A 20,966-nucleotide genomic window follows, 5' to 3' on the forward strand; every position below is an offset into this window, starting at 1 on the left:
AAAGTGTTCACAGACCTACTCACTGCTTTAATCATACCCTTGACCTTGTGCTGACTTATGGCATTGAGAGTGAACAGTTAGCAGTGTTCCCTCATCACTCTGTCTTGTCTGACCATTTTTTAATTACTTTTGAATTTACATTACTTGACTATATGGCTTCTGAGAAGAATTTTACATATAGTAGGTGTCTATCAGAGAATGCTGTAACCAGATTTAAAGAGTTGATTTCATCATCCTTTTCTTCACTGCCATGTGCAGATATGACAGAGGACGGCTACCTAAATTTTACTCCAGTAGAACTCGACTCTCTTCTTGACAGCACTATAATTTGAATGCGTACATCCTGAGCGCTTCAGGGAGAAATTGTCTAGGTATACAGTTACTCTAGATGGTATTTCCTTGGCTTCTAGTACTACAGTGAGGATTTTTGGAGTTATTTTTTACCAGAATTTATCATTTGACGCACATATAAAACTGCTTTTAAGAGAAGCTAATACTAGAGAAATACGGAGAAACCTGATCTCTCCTTTTAGTTCTCATCAGAACCATGGTTGCAGCATTTTGGATCAGCTGGAGGCTTTACAGAGAATATGTGGGACAGTCCAATAATAAGGAATCACAGTAGTCCAATCTTGAAGTAACAAATGCATGGACTAGTTTTTCTACATCACTCTGAGACAGGATGTTCCTGATTTTGGCAATATTACGAAGGTGAAAGAAGGCAGTCCTAGAAACCAGTTTTATATGTGCGTCAAAAGACAGTTCCTGGTCATAAATACCTGCAAGGTCCCTCACTGTAGAACGAAAAGTCAAGGAAATGCCATCCCATCTAGATGAACTATATAGCCGGAGAGTTTCATCATGAAGCGCTAAGGTCCAAAGACAACAACTTCCTATTTCTATGACATTTGAAGCAGCAAATTCTGAGTCATGAAGGTCTTTATGTCTTTGAGACATGCTTGTAGTTAAACCAATTGATTGGTTATATCTGGTTTCATTGATAGGTACAGCTGAGGATCATCAGCATAGCAATGGAAATGTATGCCATGCTGTCTGATAATGTTACCTAATGGAAGCATGTATAAAGTGAAAAGAATTGGCCCAAGCACACAACTCTGTGGAACTCCATAATTTACTCTGGTGTACGAGAAATATTCTTTGTTTCCATGAATAGACTGGATTCAATCAGATTTTTTTTTTACAACCTGTTGTTCAATACTTTTAACGCTTTTTCAAAACTCTTCACACAGTTACCACAACATCAGCCTGTGTGGGCTATACAATTAACACAATTCTTCTTATTTTGATACAAAATACGCACATTTTACACGTTTAAATTAGTTTTAACTCCCTTTACACACAAGTTTAATCAAGACCAAAACAGTAGATGTTAACTGGTGAATTTTCAATTGCTTTCACTCTGTTTTGTCAAAACAGAAAACCTTGTGTTCAAAACTAATGGATTGAAGATTACATTGATCACAGCTTACCAGGGCTGGATAAGGCATGCAAAAAGATACTTCCCAAGATGCCTGGCTTTCTGTGTATTTGACAATACAGTAGTGAATGACAGCTAAATGCTGATTTTTTTCTTTCGTCTTTACTCTGCTGTAAGTCATTTTCATTTGCAATACAGTAAAGTGTTTACTGCAAATCCTGTCATTTACTGTCTTCTTCCTTCATAAACATTCTGCAAAGCTGCTCTGACATGGGTTGTTCACTTTAAGTACTGAGTGTTGTACAAAAAAAAACACAATTCATGCCCAGCAAATAAAAAATGAAGAACATCATCACAAACATTAATTTACATGTATGATCAGTACAATAATCTGTTGATTGTAAAAGAAAAAGGAAAAAAAGTAGATTTGACACTGTGCTGTGACTGACTAAATGTTTCTGTTGGAAGACAATGTGTGTCAGTGCTTTGGTAGATTTGGTGAACTGTGTTAGTGTAATATCATTAGGGCCCGAGCTGTAAAACAGCAAAGCCCTATTGTATTCCTTTGCGTTATTTTTCTTATTCTTTGTACTTTGATCACATTTTTCAGTGCTTTCCCGAGTGCGAAAACTCACCAATTTTGGCATGTGCATCAGGCCTAGTGCGTCATTTTGTTTTACTGTAGTTGCATCATAATTGGTCTTCAGCGCCCCCTAGAAAATGAATAGCTATATATCACATGGGGCTTAGTTTTACGTAGCTGGATGAAATTTGGTACATGCCTTCGTCAAACCGAGATCCACAAAAAAGCGTCTTGACATCATAGCACCGGGTCCACAGGAAGTCGGCCATTTTGATTTGAACATGCAAATTGGTGCCATTTTGCCTTTTTCCACACCTCGCATTTGATCGAACTCCTCCTACAGATTTCATGCTAACGGCTTCAATCTTGGTCTGGTTACTCTTCAGCCATGAGGGATTAAAAGCTGTGATCAAATTTTCCAAATTCTAAAAGGTGTGTCCATGGCAGACCCTCAACCTTTCACCTCTGCTCGCCACAAAACACAAAGTCACTTATAACTTTTGCATACATTGTATGATCGTCACCAAACGTCATAGGCTTGCCAGGGACTTTGCCCTGACTGCATACATATGTGCATCCTGAAACTCACCTATAGCGCCACCTGCTGGTGGTTGGAAACGTCACACTTTTTCCACACCTCGCATATGATCGAACTCCTCCTACAGATTTAATGTTAACGGCTTCAAAGTTGGTGTGCTTACTCTTCAGCCATGGAGGATTAAAAGTTGTGATCAAATTTTCCAAAGTCTAAAGGTTGTGGGCGTGGCAGGGCGGCGAATGTTGTGTTATGGCGTTTGTGGTTTGATAGCCATATCATCATCTCAAGGTCATGAAACTTGGCACAAACGTCCACGCTGAGGACCTCGTACGTATGTAAAGAATATCGTGTGTGGCCAGAGCAAAATGGCTCTGCAGCACCCCCTATGAATTTTCAAAAACCCTGCTGATGATGTCTTCATTTTTTGGCATTCTCACATCCTCCTCCACACTTGACGGACAGCTGTGCTGTGCGATGCGCGCCAGCCAGCGTCCAAAGCATACCCCGACGTGCGCAGATGCTCGCGCCCGATCATCACTGTTTGCAGCTTTAATCATTATTATAAGTGTGTGTCTGTGTTTAGTTACACTGCGTCATTATGAGCTTGAAATTAACTGTTTGAGGAATTGTGTGTTTTAGGTGTGATGTGCTTTAACAGTTTTGAAAAGGTGTTTTAAGTTTCTGACAAACGGGTCATAGCGGTTGTAAAAAACTGTAAATATGACTTAAACCAGCCTAATGCAGTTCCATATTACAGTTACAATTGTTTTTCTATGTGAAGCCATGAAGCAGATATTATTGATAAGAGAAAATATAATAACTGCCAACTTAGACCTGAGTGGTGATGCAGCTTTGAATCCTTCAATAGCTAAGTGATATTACACAGGGGTGCATCACTGTCACGACAAAAAAATCTAAACAATCTTCGTGATTTTGTATAGAATAATTTCTGCCTTGGTTTTCAACGTTTTGACCGCCTGACCTGAACACCCTGAAGCAGGATTTCAGGTTAGAAAGGTAACGTCAAGACGATTTTCTTGTCACGATGATGGTTCACTTCTCATCAGGAAAAAGCTGCACAGCTGTTTGAGCAATTCATTGAGTTAACAGATCATATAAAACCAGACTACAGACAAATTAATTTACTTAGATAATGGTGTTATCATTTCTTGAAGATCAGATGGACTTCGGTGTGCATATGAAGTTAGGATATCTACTCTGTCTTGTCTCTCTCTAGATTTAAACCCTTTAGGTCCCCTTGATGCGCATTTTTACGAGAGCTATAGACTCTCCGTGCTTTATCAAAAAGAGACAAATTGAAGCACTGAATCCTTGTACTTTTTGACCTTATCAAGCAATTTTTGTATGTGCTCTTTAACCTTGAAATTTACATGACATTTTGCAAATGTACTTAAGGTGAAATCACAAATACTGTGGGGAGGTGATTAGTGATGAAGTGCAGCTGTGGAACAGAAACAGGTGACGTGAGTGAAACTTACAAAAAAGATGACAAGGATGAACCTAGAACCTGAAAACATAACAAAATAAAAGTCAAAACGTGACTACCTGGAGGCCCCTCCAGAGCAGCAGCGAGGAGAGGCGAGGGCAGAAGTGAGGCCGCCTGGGCTCCCACTGGCGAAGGCAAGGAGGGAGATGAAATAAATAATGTTGACTGAGATCTTCTTGAATTTTGGAGAACTACTCCTTTCACAGAAACAAGAGGTCAATTTTAGAAAAAGAAGGGCAAAAAAAATCCCTTATTAATTTACCTTTTAGTATTCACTAGTTATCTTATTTTGCTGAGGTTGTTGTTGAAGATGCCATCATCTAGTAGCTTCAGTAACCCCACGCTTAACAAGCAGTACAGTTGTGATTGTGTTCTTTAATTTGATTTTTTCTGAACACAATTCAGGCTGCAATGTTGTGAGTAGGTTCAAGTCAACTGGATTATTGACTACCTAAAAAAGAGACCAGATTGTGAGACTGAGAAGTTATGTCTCTAAGAAGGCTTCCAGTATAACTCAAGAGCTCTGTCATCTCCAGATGACTCTGCAGGTTTTGGGTGTATCAGTGATGGACAAGAGGCTGAGTACATGGAACTAATCAATCACTTTGTAGCAAGGTGTGGGAACAATCACCTCATTTTGAACAAAACAAGAGATGATTTTGGATTTTATGAGGTGCAGGAATTAACCAAATACTATTTTCAGCAGTTGAGGTGGTGATAGATACCTGGGATTTTAGCTGGACAACAGACCAGACTAATAATTCAATACTGTGGCTGTCTACAAGAAGGCAGAGCAGACTATACTTCTTGAGGAACCAAGGTCCATCAGTGTAAGCTCCAAGATGTACTGTATCTTCTTTAAGTCTGCAGTGGAGTACAATCCTCTTTGCAGCATCTGTTGGAGTGGCAGCATCAGAGCCAGAGACTTAAATAAAATAAACAACCTGATAAAGAAGGCTGGTTCTGTGCTGGGGACTGCTCTGGTGTCCCAGTTGCTGATTGTGTTAAGAAGAATGCTCCAAAAGCTGCTCAACATAATGTGCAACAAAGCATGCATTCTACATAACATAGATTGGCTTAATTCAGGTCTGCTGCAAGAAAGAAAGTTACAGGATGTCCATTAATGCCACAGCAATTATTCCACACAATGATACTAATGATGACTAACTGTTAATGATTCTTTAAGTGGTAAAATAATTTCCTATTTTGAGATTGATAAAGTATGTTTCAACTAAATTAATTTAAATATGACTTTTATTTACAGCACACAGTATAAAGCAGAGATATTTCATATTTTCTTTCATCAACTTCATTTAATTTGTTTATATATATATATCCATATGTTTACATTTCAGGCCTGAAACACATTCCAAAAGACTAGAATTGGGAAACTTTCGGGCAAGTAATGCGATCAAAAAATAGCAATGATGTGATTTCAACAGGTGATATCAACTGCCAATTGTAATTATGATTCGGTATGAAAGCAGTATTCAGGCAAGGCTGACTCTTTGAGGTGCAAAAATGGGTAGAGGACCTCCAGTCTTTGAAAAAAATAATCAAACTGTTTAAAAACAAATTTTCAAAAGAAAGACTAAATGGGATTTGCATATTCTGTCCTCTACAGTGCAGCACACTGATTCCTTGAATGATCTAATATTAAACCATTCAAGGAATCTGGAGGAATTACTGAGTAAAGAGCAAGTGTGCAAGCCTAAGCTTGATACCCGTGATCTCTGATCCCTCAAACTGCATCAAGAACCGTCATTGATTACTATGATATAACTACATGGGCAAGGGATTACAGTTTGAAATCTTTTTCAAGCACTATAATAAAGAATTAGATCCACAAACGCCACTTGAAACTCTACTGCAAAAACAAAAAAAAATCTTGTCATCGGCAGTGTCAACTTCTCTGCACACAAAGGCATCTGGGATGGACCATCACACAGTGGAATTGTGTATTGTGGTCAGATCGATCTCTTTTCAAGATCTTTTTGAGCTTTTGCTCCAGACCAAAAACAAAAAAGAGCATCCAGACCAAAAGCCAGGCTCTGTGATGATATGGGGTTGTAACAGTGCCCTCTGCAAAGCTCATTTCCACGTCTGTGATGGCAGCATTAATGCAGAAATCAAGTCAAGACTAAACCACAGTCTGCACACATTACAAAGGCGTGGCTGTGGAGGAGGGGGTGGGGGGGTGGGGGTTGCTGGATTGCAGCAAGACTGGGACAAAATAGTACTTCATTACATTATTGTTCCTTCAATACCAGAAAGTCTTTAAAAGGTAGTGGGATGGAATGGCAACACTTCAAAGAGATAAAAACTTTTTTGGGAATGTGTTGCAAGACCAAAATGCAAAAGTGGATTAATGATGTAAAGAAACTGACAAAAAAAATTAGCATTTATTTTAACTTTCAAAAATGTTCTTTTTTGTGGTTGGAGATCTAAAGCATGATTTAAAACAACTCCATCCAAACATCATCATTCTGTCTGTTGGGATGACGAAAGCTGTTATCGTCGTAATTGCTTTTACTGATGTTGCAGATTCAGTGGTAATGCTTCTAAGATGCCTGTCACTAATGTACACAAATCCCAAAGAGGTGGACAAAACAACCAAGATTTTATTGCCTTTGTGCATGAACTTTGACACTACAGGTTACACATGTTGTGGGTTGATGAACATTCTGACCTGCCAGTAATGTGCTCTAGTCACCCTCAGTGCTGGTTTTGTTGATGGCTTTAGCAACAAAATACTTGCTGTTCCAGCCTCCAATCTAAAAACCAAAGGAATGCAAGATGAGACACTGTCAAAGAACTGGCGAAGTCTGGAAGGACAACACTTTTTTGTTTAGTTTTTTTCCATGTTATTGCACACAACTAGTTTACCAGTGCCAAGTATATGTGGGGCATTGGGAAAGCTATAGCTCTTGGTAAGGTGCTGAGATGTCTTTAGAAAACAACAAAGCACTGAGCCTCTTTAAAAGCCACATACAAACAAAATAAGAATGGAATGTCAATGCAGGGATTCAACAAGCATGCCAGTTATCAAAATAAATGTGGATTATGCTTCACTCTTGCACAAAATATATAGGATGTTAAGAAGGCTGTGTTGCTTCGTGGCAGCATCAAGGTGCCACAAACACTGTAGTAATAGACAGTGAGAGAAAGGCAGGCCAGCACAATCCTTTTATCTGTGCATTAAACACATGAAGGCGCTACCAAATCTGCTACCAATCATCTCTTACATCTGCCTCTCACACTGATCAAATCAAATTGCTGAGATACTTAAGGAATTAATCATCATGAGTCCATTGACTGTATATTCTGGATTCTAAAATCTCAGGAATGCATTTAATGGTTCAGTCTAAGTTTCAATACTGACCTGAATGCAGAGAGGAGATACAGGCTGTAAAAAACATTTATCTGTTTATAGCTCCACATCTTTAGAGTGCCACATCAACTACCAGCATCAAACTTCACACGATTGTTTTTTGGTATAGACATTGTTAACAAAAGTATTGCAGTGCAGGTGCCACACATGCATAAACTTCACAATATTTCAGAATTGGCTAGGTGGCTAGTGTTTAATTCATGAAAAAACTGCAAGCCAACTTTTAGAAATTGACATGATATTTTCTAAAACCAACTTTGGCAGTGTTACACATCTTTTTATTTGACTGCTGATATGGTTTAAAGCAACACTGTGTGACTTTTGAAAGAGGAAATTAAACTTTTGCCTTCTTGAACTCTGCAATACTGGTAAATTGTAGTGTCTAAATCAGATCAATCCAACTTTAACAGCTATTTGCCACTGACATTTAGAAATGGGCCAGACACTAGTTTAGTCTAAGCTGAAATAAACCCCAGCTTCTTTTACTTATAAAAAAGGTTTAGAACATCAAAATGAATAGATAAACCCAAATAAATGTTTTGTGTAACAACTGCACCACCAATCTGCATCCATAAAGAACCAAATACTTCTGTTTGATTCAGCCTTCATGTGACAGAACTGCAGACTCATCAACTTCTGGTCCATTGTTAGCAGGCAATGTCACACTCTCATCAAGCTTAAATAACAACCACTGCACACCATTCAAGTCTGTCCAGCATACTTTCATTTCTACACAAACATCAACAGATTTAATCAATTACAGTGTGTGAGGTTCATGCAGTGTTCCACCACCATCAAAAGAAGGCAACCAAAGGTTAGAAGATTACTACTCCAACCATTTACTCTGCAGCCATTTACTCTGGAACAGAAAGGAATGATTTGTCTGGGAATGAGGGAAACTAATACATGACATTGAATCAGTTCTGCTTTGTCGAGTTGAAGATAGTTATAGTTTAAGATATGGACATACATTCCAAATTACCTGAGTATCGACTCTGATTGTGAAATACCTGAAGCGAGGCCAGATGCACACACTGTGCAATCAATTGTGGCCATTTTGTCTTTTTTTTCCTTTGCCCAAATTATTTACTCGTTGCATTTCTTTGAGAGAGGGTTTTACATGTGACCTGGACAGGTGTAAACATAATCTGGAATAGTGCAGCAATTTTTTCCTGTTCATTACATCACACAGTAATACACAGTTTGGGATTTTATTAAACAAGCATTTTCTTTCTTTTTATAGAGCTATATGTGTTTATATATGTTTAGAGCTTATTCATACTGTGAATGTTGAAACAGAACACAACACATAATTTAATCAGAAATATAATACCGGTTTAAAATGCATACCCCTCCCCCCATCCATAGAGCTCCATTCTTCCCTCCGCTGTCCGTATATGATACCTTTAACCATCAGGTCCCTGCAAACAGCTCAGACATTATGCAGGACATGACATTAAGGTGTCAAGTCTTTGTGGTGGCTGTGGTGGGTATTAAGGAACTTTGTTGCTACGTCATGCAGAGATAGAAGTGGGGTGGAGGGGGTCAGCACAGGGAGACGGCTCTCCTGGCAGAGCAGAGGGAGGTGTTGGTGGGAAAGTTAGTTTTGGTAGTCGGAAGTCGCTTGTATGGATCCCGAAGACAGAGACCAGCTCTGTCCAGGTCTAGCTGATAACTGGGGTTTCTGTCTGGGTCTCTGCAGTCTCTGAGGGCGAGCTCGGCTCTTCTGGGGGGTCATCTGTGCTGGTGCTCGTGGAGACCTGAATGGGGATGCCATAGAGTGAGGTGGCCCCCTGAGGCTCAGAAGCAGAACTCCACTCGGCGTTGTCCTCATCTTCCTCTGGCTCTGAGGCCGGAATGAGGTGCAGGGAGCCGGGGAGTTTGACAGGACAGAAGGCAGAGCCTGTTGGGATGAAGTTGACTTTGTTTTTGTCAGGGCAGGAGAACAGGGGAACTGATGCTGATGCAGACTGCCTGGAGCTGCAGAGAAACATTCACAGTGTCTGATGATCACACATTTTCTGAAGCAGCAGAGTTTTGTTTAAATTCAATAAGTATAAAACAGTCTATACCTCATCTCCTCAAAAGCTTTAATCTTCTCACATCCCTCTGGCGGCTCTCTCTTGAACATGTAGCTGTTGTTGGGTTTGGGTGAGGAGGCAAATTTTGGCAGTGGTGAGCTGCTTCCACTATCTAAACACAGAAACACATGCTTGGGATTGGGCTCAGGAGATTTAAATCCAAAAACACCTTATTCATAACTTCATGAAATGCTCTTCCGGAAGACACAGTGTTTCAGTAGCATTTAAGCCCTGTTATGTCAACTTCTAATTATACAGATTAAACACAAAGGTTGGAAGTAACTAATTACAAATACTTGTATAAATAACTTTTTACTTTCTTGCTTATCTGCCATATTCTAACACAACTGTCTGTCTTTTCCACTTTTCACATTTTTAGTAGAGGTTTTTCATTCCTGTAATTTGATTGTTTTACTTGCTAAACTAAAAAACTACTCTAATTATTATTACTGTATATATATTTGTATTACTACTTCTTATGATTATTGTGATTTTACACAAAATTTAAAAAAAGAGTAAAAGTACTTCTACTTTTATCAAAGCCTTGTAGGTGAATTTTGTGCTTTGCACAGAAGAGAATAAAATAGAAAATACCTTATTCATACCCCGTGGGGGAAATTTAAATTGTCTAGCAGTTCACGAAGGTACATATTCACAAATATTCATATTGAACATTTAAGAAAAAAAGAAAAAAAAAAAAAAGTTAAAAGTTAAAAAGAAGGTATTGCACACTGCCCATCATGTGGATGTGGGGAACATGTCAGCAGTCACTGTTAAAAAGCCTTATGGCTGTGGGGGCAAAGGACATCCTGAACCTCTCAGTCATGTAGCTGCGGCGAGATGAGCCTCTCACTGTAGCTGCTCCTCTGTCCTGCCAGGATGCTGTGGAGAGGATGTTTATTGTTCACCATCATAGAATATAACTTCCTCCTCATCTGCTGCTCCATCAGAGTTCTGAGAGGGTCCAGACCCCTACCTAGCACAGAACTGGTCTTGTTTACCAGTTTGTCCAGATGCCTACAGTTTTTGTCTGCACAGCATAGAACAGTGCACTTCCAGTATGGCAGAATATGCACAGCATATCACTTTGGGCATTGAAGGACCTGAACTGTCTCAGTTGAAGTTTATGCTTTAACGTCATGTTGACGACATTGCTACTTAGTACCGACGTCGTAAATGTTGACCCCTCTGCCATAGCCTGACGTGCACCTCCAAAAAAATTCTAACTACACGTCACGTAGAAGTGAGCCGTAAGGGCTGTGATTGGTCCGCTCAGAACGTAATTTCCGCCAGTTGCCTTTTCCGGTCTTAATGGTGGTATACGGCGAAGAAGCTCGTTGACATTCGAAATGATCTAAAGTGCATTTGTTCATCCAGGTTGTAAATTCACAACCAGTGTTGTAAATTCACCCATTCCCAGCCTCGGTCGGTCGTACAGACCACCCCCGCGAACGTCTTCTTTGTCGCCTGACTTCAACATTTGCAATTTAAGCATTTGTTCTTCACTATTGATGAGTTCCAACTGCAAATACAGCTGCTCCACCTCGGTTGCCATTGTTTACTCTTGTTAACTGTGATCAGAAGAAAAAGCAAGGATTCGGCTATAACTCCCCTACCGGCATGGTGAATTGTAGAGCAACGTGTTCCCTCGACGCAGAACTTTGAATGCTCAATGAAGACGTCACGTTCTGGAAGAGTATAAATCTAGCTTCAGGAAGACGAGGTGGCTCATCCCATTTCTGTACACCGTATCTATGTTGACAGACCACTCCAGTTTTTTTTATCCAGTACCACCCCCAGGTATTTGTAGATCTGCATAGTCTCTATCTCCTCTTCCTCAATGCAGACTGGCTGGCATGGAGTTTTAGCTCTCCTGAAATCCACTACCAGATCCTTGGTCTTGGTGGTGTTCAGGAGAAGACTGTTGTTATTACTCTTTTTTACTCTTTTACAAGTTTCTTTTTGTCAGTGAAGGCCTCAACAAGGTCCCTGTACTCCTTCTCCTGTCTACCACGCACATATGCTACAACAGCTGTATCATCAGAATACTTCTGTATGTGGCAGGACTCGAGTTGTATTTAAAGTTCATTGTGTACAGAGTGAAAAGAAAAAGAACTAAAACAGTACCCTGGGGAGCCCCAGTACTGCGCTCCAGTTTACCAGAAACACATCTAGAGCCTGACATACTGTGGTCTGGCAGTCAGATAGTCTGGGTCACTCAAGTACCTAGAAGCTTGTCTCTCAGTATGGGAGGCCCTATGGTGTTAAATGTGCTGGAGAAGTCGAAAAACATGACTTTCACATATGAACTAGGCACATCCAGATAGGCTTATGCCCGATGCAGCGTGTACACAATTGCGTCTTCCACTCCTATGTGTTTTTGGCAGGCAAACCAGTGGGGGTCAAGATCCTCAGCAATCTGCAGTCTCATGCGACGGACAAGGAGCCGCTCTTCACTATGCGAGATGTCAAAGCCACCAGCCTGTTGTCATTCACCTCCACCAGTCGCCCTAATTTGGGCACCGGTATGAGACAGAATGTCTTCTACAGCACCGGGACTTTTTCCATCTGCAAGCTCATATTGAAGAGACTCTGAAGGGGGACTGCTAGCTGTCCTGCACAGTCTTTCAGAAGCCTTGGACACGCTCCATCTGGGCCTACACCTTCCCTGGAAAAAGTCTCCTGAGTTGAGCTCCCACTTAACCTATAGTTAGAGAAATGGGGAGCTGCTGAGGTCATAGCGGAGGGATGGAAGGAGAGGTGATGTTGGTGGCAGCCACTGAGGTGGAGGTGCAGCTAGGCGTCTTTTTGAGCTCCTGTTGAACACTCCTCTGCTTTACCTTATGCCCGTCCTGGAATGCCCTCTTCTTCTGGTTCAGGAGGTCTTTGATATCACTGTTGATCCACAGTTTCTTGTTCGGATAGCGCCAAATAGTTCTTACTATAATCATAGTTTCCCTACAGAATTTAATGTAGTCTATGATGGTATTGACCTCCTATCCATGTCCACTTCCATTTCCTGCTCTTCCAGCAATTCTCGTCTCGTCTATCCCATAACCCTGGAGGGTCGTTGGGGCACCACAGATGATCTGTTGACCAGCTCTCTCCATCCCTCTCTGTTCTCAGCGGTTCTCATTACCTCACTGAGTTTCAAGTGAGTCCATTCTCCGATGTTGTCTTCCCAATTTTTCTTTTGTCTCCCTTGTCTCTTGCCACCTTTTATGGTTCCTTGAAGGATGGTCTTCGCAAGGCCTGAGGATCTGGTGATGTGTCCGTACCACCTCAGTTTCCGCTTACAAACAGTGGTAAGCAGGTCATCATCTGGGCCTGATCTTCTACCGGACTTCCGTGTTTGTGACATGTTGGGTGTAGGAGATACCCATGAGTCTTCTGTAGTGTCTCATATCCATGCTCTGTATTCTTTCCTGTAGCTCAGCTGTAAGGGTCCAAGTTTCACAAGCATATAGAAATATTGAGATGACAAGTGACTGCAGCAGTCTCACCTTTGATTACAGACTGATGTTTTTGTCTTCCCATATGGGCTTGAGTTTTGCCAGAGCGGCAGTTGTTTGAGCAATTCTGGCAAGGACTTCCTGCTTGGATCCTTTATCGGACATGATTGATCCTAGATATTTGAATCTGGACACTGTATCCAGTACCTGTCCGTTGACCTTGATATCTGAGAGGATGCCCCTGTTGTTGTTGGTCATGATTTTGGTTTTCTCTGCATGGATTTCCATTCCGTAGACTCAGGAAGTGATGTCAAGCCTTTCAACTAGGCTGGCAAGTTCGCTTTCTTCTCCAGCTAGCCCGTCAATGCCATCCAGGTGTGTTCTTGCGACTTTGCTTTGCGGTAAGACGTATTGCATTACTTCCTGTTGCCTTCTGTGTATACTGTGACAGTTCTTGTTCCTCTTGAACTACCAATAATCACCTTATTTCTCCCTAAAATTTACACATGTTGCATAGTAAACTCTATCGCATACTTGTTATATTCTAACACTTACTCTGACAGATCTTTAGTCTTTATGTTTCACTTTTTAGCGGTGTGTGGGCTTCTGCAGCTTAGCATGGCTACCAGTTCTCTTCCTCCATCCCCTGCTTTCACCTGCTCCGTGTGTCAGATGTTTAGTTACTCCTCTGCCTCCTTTAGTGATGATGGTACATGTAACAAATGTAGTCTTTTTGTAGTTTTGGAGGCGAGGATATCTGAATTGGAAGCTCGGCTCTGCACTGTTGAAAACCACCCGATAGCGACCCAGGTGCCTTTAGCCAGTGCGGAGCCAACTAGTGTACCTAACTCTATTAGTCGTCCCCAAGCAGATCCCGAGCAGCCGGGACCTCAGTGTGGCTGGGTGACTGTCAGGAAGAGGAGTCATAGTCCTAAAGTCAAGCCCGTGGTTCACCATCAACCTGTCCACGTTTCAAACAGGTTTTCCCCACTCAGCGACACACCCGCTGAGGACAAAACCCTGGTAATTGGCAGCTCTATAGTCAGAAACGTGGCATTAGCAACACCAGCGACCATAGTCAAATGTATTCCAGGGGCCAGAGCGGGCGACATAGAATCCTATTTAAAACTGCTGGCTAAGGATAAGCATAAATACAGTAAAATAGTTATTCACATTGGCGGTAATGACACCCGGTTACGCCAGTCGGAGGTCACTAAAATTAATGTTGCATCAGTGTGTAACTTTGCCAAAACAATGTCGGACTCTGTAGTTTTCTGTGGACTCCTGCCAAATCTGACCAGTGATGACATGTTTAGCCGCATGTCCTCATTCAATTGCTGGTTGTCTCGATGGTGTCCTGCAAACAACGTGGGCTACATAGATAATTGGCAATCTTTCTAGAGAAAACCTGGTCTGATGAGGAGAGACGGCATCCATCCCACTTTGGAAGGAGCGGCTCTCATTTCTAGAAATATGGACGAATTTATTAGTCATCCAAAAACATTACAACCCAGGGTTGAGACCAGGATGCAGAGTTGTAGTCTTACACACTTCTCTGTGGCTTCCCACCTGATGCTTCCCCCCCAATCAAAAAACACAAAAGGAGCAAATCCTCTTGTGCAAAAAAAATTTTAAACAAAAACTTTAACTGACCAAAAACATCAAACTATTAAATGTGGTTTGCTGAATAGTAGATTTCTCCTTCCAAAGTCTCTGTTAGTGAATGATTTGATCTGTGATCATCATATTGATATATTTTGTCTTACAGAAACCTGGCTGCAGCAGGAGGATCATGTTAGCATTAATGAATCAACTCCCTCTGACTATTTAAATGTTCATGTTCCTAGAACCACAGGCAGAAGAAGAGGAATGGCAGCTATCTTCAGATCAGGGTTACTAATCAGTCCTAGACCCAAGATTAGTTTTAGCTCTTTTGAATCTCTGATTCTCAGTTTTTCCCACCCAAAGCGGAAATCACAAAAACCTCTTGTGTTTGTTGTTGTGTATCGTCCACCTGGCCCTTATTCTGAGTTTCTGTCTTAATTTTTAGTTTTTATCACAGTTAGTGCTGAGTACAGATAAAGTCATTGTAGTGGGTGACTTTAATATTCATGTAGATGTTGAAAATGACACCCTAGATATTAACTTTAATTCTATATTAGACTCTATTGGATTTTCTCAAAGTGTTCACAGACCTACTCACTGCCTTAATCATACCCTTGACCTTGTGCTGACTTATGGCATTGAGAGTGAACAGTTAACAGTGTTCCCTCATAATCCTGTCTTGTCTGACCATTTTTTAATAACTTTTGAATTTACATGACTTGACTATATGGCTTCTGAGAAGAATTTTACATATAGAAGGTGTCTGTCAGAGAATTCTGTAACCAGTTTTAAAGAGTTGATTTCATCATCCTTTTCTTCACTGCCATGTGCAGATATGACAGAGGACGGCTACCTAAATTTTACTCCAGTAGAACTTGACTCTCTTGTTGACAGCACTACAGCTTCAATGCGTACAACACTGGACAATGTTGCCCCTCTGAAAAGGAAGGTAATCAGTCAGAAGAGGTTGGCTCCTTGGTATAATCCACAGCTGCGTGCGTTAAAGCAGACTGCAAGAAAGCTGGAGAGACAGTGGCGTTCCTCTAATTTAGAAGACTCTCAATTAGTCTGGAAAGATAGTTTAATAACGTATAAGAAAGCAAACGTATTTGTAAAGCTAGAACTGCTTATTATTCATCATTGATAGAAGAGAATAAGAATAATCCAAGGTTTCTTTTCAGCACTGTTGCCAGGCTGACAAAGAGTCCGAGCTCTGTTGAGCCATGTATTCCTTTAACTCTCAGCAGTGATGATTTCATGAGATTCTTCATCAATAAAATTGTTTCTATCAGAGAGAAGATTGATGGAATCCTTCCCACTATCATCACTGATGTATCATCAAGTGCAGCAGCTTTAGAAGTATCTTTAGAACCTGATTTGTATTTAGACGGCTTCTGCCCAGTTGATCTCTCTGAGCTAAGAACAACAATAGTCTCTTCTAAACCATCAACTTGTATTTTAGACCCAATCCCAACCAGACTGTTCAAGGAGGTGGTTGACCCTTAATCAATACTTCCATATTGGATTTGATCAATCTGTCTTTGTTGACAGGACATGTACCTCAGACTTTTAAGGTTGCTGTAATTAAACCTTTACTTAAAAAACCTACTCTTGATTCAGAAATGTTGGCTAATTATCGACCTATATCCAATCTCCCTTTTTTGTCTAAAGTTCTTGAAGAAATAGTTGCAGCTCAACTTTGTGATCATTTATACAGAAAAAATCTGTTTGAAGAGTTTCAATCAGGATTCAGAGTGCATCATAGCACAGAAACAGCACTGGTGAAAGTTACCAATGATCTCCTCTTAGCCTCTGATAGCAGACTTGTTTCTGTGCTTGTCCTGTTGGATCTCAGTGCTGCATTTGATACGATCGATCAAAACATTCTGTTACAGAGACATGAACATGTTATTGGGATTAAAGGAACTGCATTAGGCTAGTTTAAGTCATATTTATCTGATAGATTCCAGTTGTTCTTGTAAATGAAGAATCTTCCTCACACACCAAAGTAAGTCATGGAGTTCCTCAGGGTTCTGTGCTTGCACCTATTCTTTTTACTTTATACATGCTTCCATTAGGTAACATTATTAGACAGCATGGCATAAATTTCCATTGTTATGCTGATGATACTCAGCTGTACTTATCTGTCTGTCTGAACTGTCTGCTTCTAAATTCAGACAAAACTGAAGTTGTTCTCTTTGGACCTGAGCGCTTCAGGGAGAAATTGTCTAGTTATATAGTTACTCTAGATGGTATTTCCTTGGCTTCTAGTTCTACAGTGAGGAACCTTGGAGTTAATTTTTACCAGAATTTATAATTTGACGCACATATAAAACTGGTTTCTAGGACTGCCTTCTTTCACCTTCGTAATATTGCTAAAATCAGGAACATCCTGTCTCAGGGTGATGCAGAGAAACTAGTTCATGCATTTGTTACTTCAAGATTGGACTACTGAAATTCTTTATTATTGGGCTGTCCCACATATTCTCTGAAAAGCCTCCAGCTGATCCAAAATGCTGCAGCCAGAGTTCTGATAAGAACTAACAGGAGAGATCATGTTTCTCCAGTTTTAGCTTCTCTTCATTGGCTTCCTGTTAAATTCAGAATAGAATTTAAGATTCTTCTCCTCACATATAAATCTCTTAATGACCAAACTCCATCATATCTTAAATATCTCATTGTAAGATATTTTCCTAAGAGTACACCGAGACCAAACTGCAGGTTTACTTGTTTTAAAATGGGAGGCAGAGCCTTCAGTTATCAGGCCCCTCTCTTGTGAAATAAGCTGCCAGTAAATGTCCGGGAAGCAGACACACTTTTAAGATTAGGCTTAAAACTTTCCTTTTTGATAAAGCTTATAGTTAGGGATGGCTCAGGTAATCCTGAAACATCCCATAGTTAAGCTTCTATAGGCTTAGACTGCTGGGGGACCTCATCTGTCACACCTCCTCACTTTGCTCTCTTTTTCCCCCTGTTTAATTTCTCAAATTATATTATGTACATGTGACATTATTGTGGTTATTAACTTGTGTTTCCCTGTTCCAACAAGTATCCTTTGAATGGTGCCAGAGGTTTCTTCCTGTTAAAAGGGAGTCGTTCCTTTCCACAGTCGCCTCAGGCATGCTCAGGACGGGAGATTGGACTGAAGACAAGTTTTGGTGCAATCTGTTGGTTTCCTTAGCTTGGATATTGTTTTTGAATTGGCTCTACATGAATGAATTGGATTATTTCTAAATTAATTAACTGGATTTCATTGGATTATGATTACAATGAATTGAATTCTAATTGGCTTGAATTGGACTATATTATTTAAGTGCCTTGAGATGATAATTGTTGTAATTTGGCGCTATATAAATAAAACTGAATTGAATTGAATCCGCAAAAAGGAGGTTTGTAATTGGTATGCCTCCTATACTGACGGTTCCTTCATGGTGTGCCAGGGCATCCGTCATGATATGCTCCAGAAAGATGTTAAAGAGAACAGGGGAGAGAAGCCCTCTTTGGCCTACTCCAATTGTTGTCCTGAACCAGTCTCCGATAGCTCCGTTGTAGAGAAGTGCACAAGTGGGTTTGAACAGGTGTTGAATCACTCTGACAAGGTTAGGGCTGATGTTGTACTTCCACATAGTTGCTCACAGTGCAGCATCCCATACCCGGTCGAAGGCTTTCTTGAAGTCTACAAACACGTGGTAAAGGTGTTGTTGATGCTGCAGGTATCTCTCACAGATAATTCTTAAGTTGAAAATCTGTTCTGTGGTACTCCGCCCTGCCCCAAATCCGGCCTGTTCTTCAGCTATGATCGGTTCAGCTTGAGGTTTTAACCTGTTCAGTATTACTTTCAGAAGGACTTTTCTGGGATGGCTGATAAGACTGATGGTACGGTGGTTTTGGCACATTTTGGATTGCCTTTTTTTTCCGGAAGTGTGACGATGAATGACTGGGTCCATGATGTGGGCCACTCACCACTCTGCCAGATTTTATAGCACAGGATGGTGAGAGTGTCGATCATGTCGATCCAGCAGTTCACCCCAGTCTATGTGATGAAAGCAGTCTTTCAGTGCATCCCTTGCCTCTGGTGGCCACTTCCTGAAAGACCCAGTGGTAACAGGAAGCCTCTGTACACAAGGTCTGTATGTGGGCTGGAGATAGACTATGCTGTGGTCAGATCTGCCCAGTGGTGGAAGAGACACTACTCTGTAAGCCTCCTTCACATTGGCATAGAACAGACCCAGTGTCCTATATCAGTCCACATACTGTGCAAAGCCAGTCAGACAGGAAGACAGAGAGACGTGACTGAAATACCCTGTAACTGCAATGAAGGCTTTAAGGTGCTGGGTCTGTATCCTAGCAAAAGCGTCATGGATAATGTCACATGCTGTCGTGGGTGCTGCCCTCGGTTAGATATAAGCAACAACAGCAACAATGTATGGAAATTCTCTTGGCGCATGGAAAGCACAGAAACAGCAGTTCAATATCTGGACAGCGTATCCTCTCATTAACAGTCACATTCTGGGGGTTAACCAAGCCGGTGTCCGGTGTGTTGTTTGTCAGGCAGGACCCAGAGAGACAGATCTAACTGCTCTCCCTGTACAGCCATTGGTCCTGCACAACCACCTGCAGCTCATCACACTTGTTTGGCAACCAGTTAACTTTCCCCGTAAGCACAGAGGGCAGAAAAGGCTTGTATCTCCACTTAGCCCTTTCTCTGCATCCACGGTACAACTTCCTCAGCTCGGTCGGAATTGGATGTTTTTCTCCATGTCCAGTCTTTGACAGAGCCAACAGTTACTCTCTTGTGTACACTGTTTTACCCCAGGCAGTACACACTGTACAAAAACACACAAAAAAATCTACAGAAAAAAGGCAGATAACTACCAAAACAGCAAAAAAAAAACAAAAAAAAAAAAACCCAAAAAAACCCCAGTGAAACTGCCAAAAAACAGCAGAAAAAACCCCTCAGAGCTACTCAGGCCGGCACATAGCAACCATGAATACATGGTTTTCTTGCTAGTTTTTGTGATAAGACCAAACCAACAATGCGTTAGTCTGAAACACTTAAAAAACACAGGTTTTGATGAGAATGAAATGTGACGGATCTTTGGGTTCGTTTTCAGTGCCAGAATGATAATCATTTGGTACAAGTGTGAGAATGTCAGGTCTCACAATGATATAATACTCTAATCAGCCATAAGACTACATCCACAGAGAGTAAAGGTGTAAACACTCTTGAAATTCTTACAATGCAAAGTTCTGCTAACAAAACCTGCATCCTGGCACTCACATGGGCGTGACATTGACACTTGCCACCAACCTAAATATTTCTGCAGAAATTAATGGTAACATCACTCCACTATAATCACAGTTTCAGACAGCGGGTGATACCAATCTGATAGTTCTGATGGCCTCTGTGGAAGCAAGCCCAACTCACCAGTCTCAAATGATCTATTGCTAAAGTCACTGCACCAGATACTCCAAGAAACCCTTACATGATTTTTGTTCCAGCTACGACTAGTGAGAGTTCTTTCGGTGTTGTGTGCAGGACCTACTTAATATTAGGCAGTTGGTCATGTCATGGATGATCGGCATATATGCCAGTTCCATTTGTGCTACATTAGAATTATCAAATTCCTCAGTAAGTTTTTCTTTTACTTTTTGGCAGTCCACCAGATCAATGTGATTCAGAACCATAGAAGCTGCCCCACATATTAAGGCTTCGACAAGACTTTGACATCTCTTACCTTTATCCCGGTCATACAGCAGATCCTCTGTGGAGTAAGGGCTGCCATCATGTGATCCTGGTGGGCAGACTGGTGAGGGACATGGTGACAGACTGGAACAGCTACTAGATCGGCCAGGGGCTGAGGGAGTCTGGGTGTCCACACTGCGGGAACTGCTGCTACGCTGCTGGGGAGGGAATGGTGCCCGTCGCCCATCAGGAACCTCCAGGGACTACAAAGCCCAGAGGAAAATAAATCAACAGACAGAATTCAAGTAATTCTCAGGGTTGAAAAGTGAGGCAGAGGAAAGCCTTGCCTTGAGCTCCTCCTTCTCTCCGTTGTCTTTGATGAAGACTCTCTCTAGCTCATGGTTGATGCCCTCCATGCTGCTGGGCACCCTGGAGATAGAGGGCTTTGGCACTGTGATGTTGGACAGCGGCATCTGGGCCGACCTCGACATGGAAAACTACTGTACAACACACACAGGCGGAGAAGAAAAGCCTTTTTTATGCATATAAAAGTTCTTAAATTCAGAGTGATCCATCTTCACATTAGTGTCGCTTCTGAAGCAGTAATGAAGCACTCCCACTTGCTAAATAAGATTGTACCACTGACCTTCTCACAGATCGATGGCACAGTCCTCAGCTTCCCCAC

The 20,966-nt window shown here is 41.2% G+C and overlaps 1 protein-coding gene across 1 annotated transcript in view; it reads right to left on the reverse strand.

Moving 5' to 3' along the window:
• Positions 1-5,342: 5,342 nt before the first annotated feature.
• Positions 5,343-20,966, reverse strand: part of glcci1a (glucocorticoid induced 1a) — a 33,009-nt gene continuing 17,385 nt past the window's right edge. The window contains 4 exon segments of the mRNA XM_072370119.1: positions 5,343-9,437; positions 9,530-9,650; positions 20,334-20,544; positions 20,629-20,778. Of these exon segments, the coding sequence (XP_072226220.1) occupies positions 9,122-9,437; positions 9,530-9,650; positions 20,334-20,544; positions 20,629-20,778 (798 nt within the window). The 3' untranslated portion in view covers positions 5,343-9,121.

The sequence above is a fragment of the Leuresthes tenuis genome, unplaced genomic scaffold, assembly GCF_036924035.1.
Source record: "Leuresthes tenuis unplaced genomic scaffold, fLeuTen1.0.hap1 SCAF_18, whole genome shotgun sequence".
Lineage (NCBI taxonomy): Eukaryota > Metazoa > Chordata > Actinopteri > Atheriniformes > Atherinopsidae > Leuresthes > Leuresthes tenuis.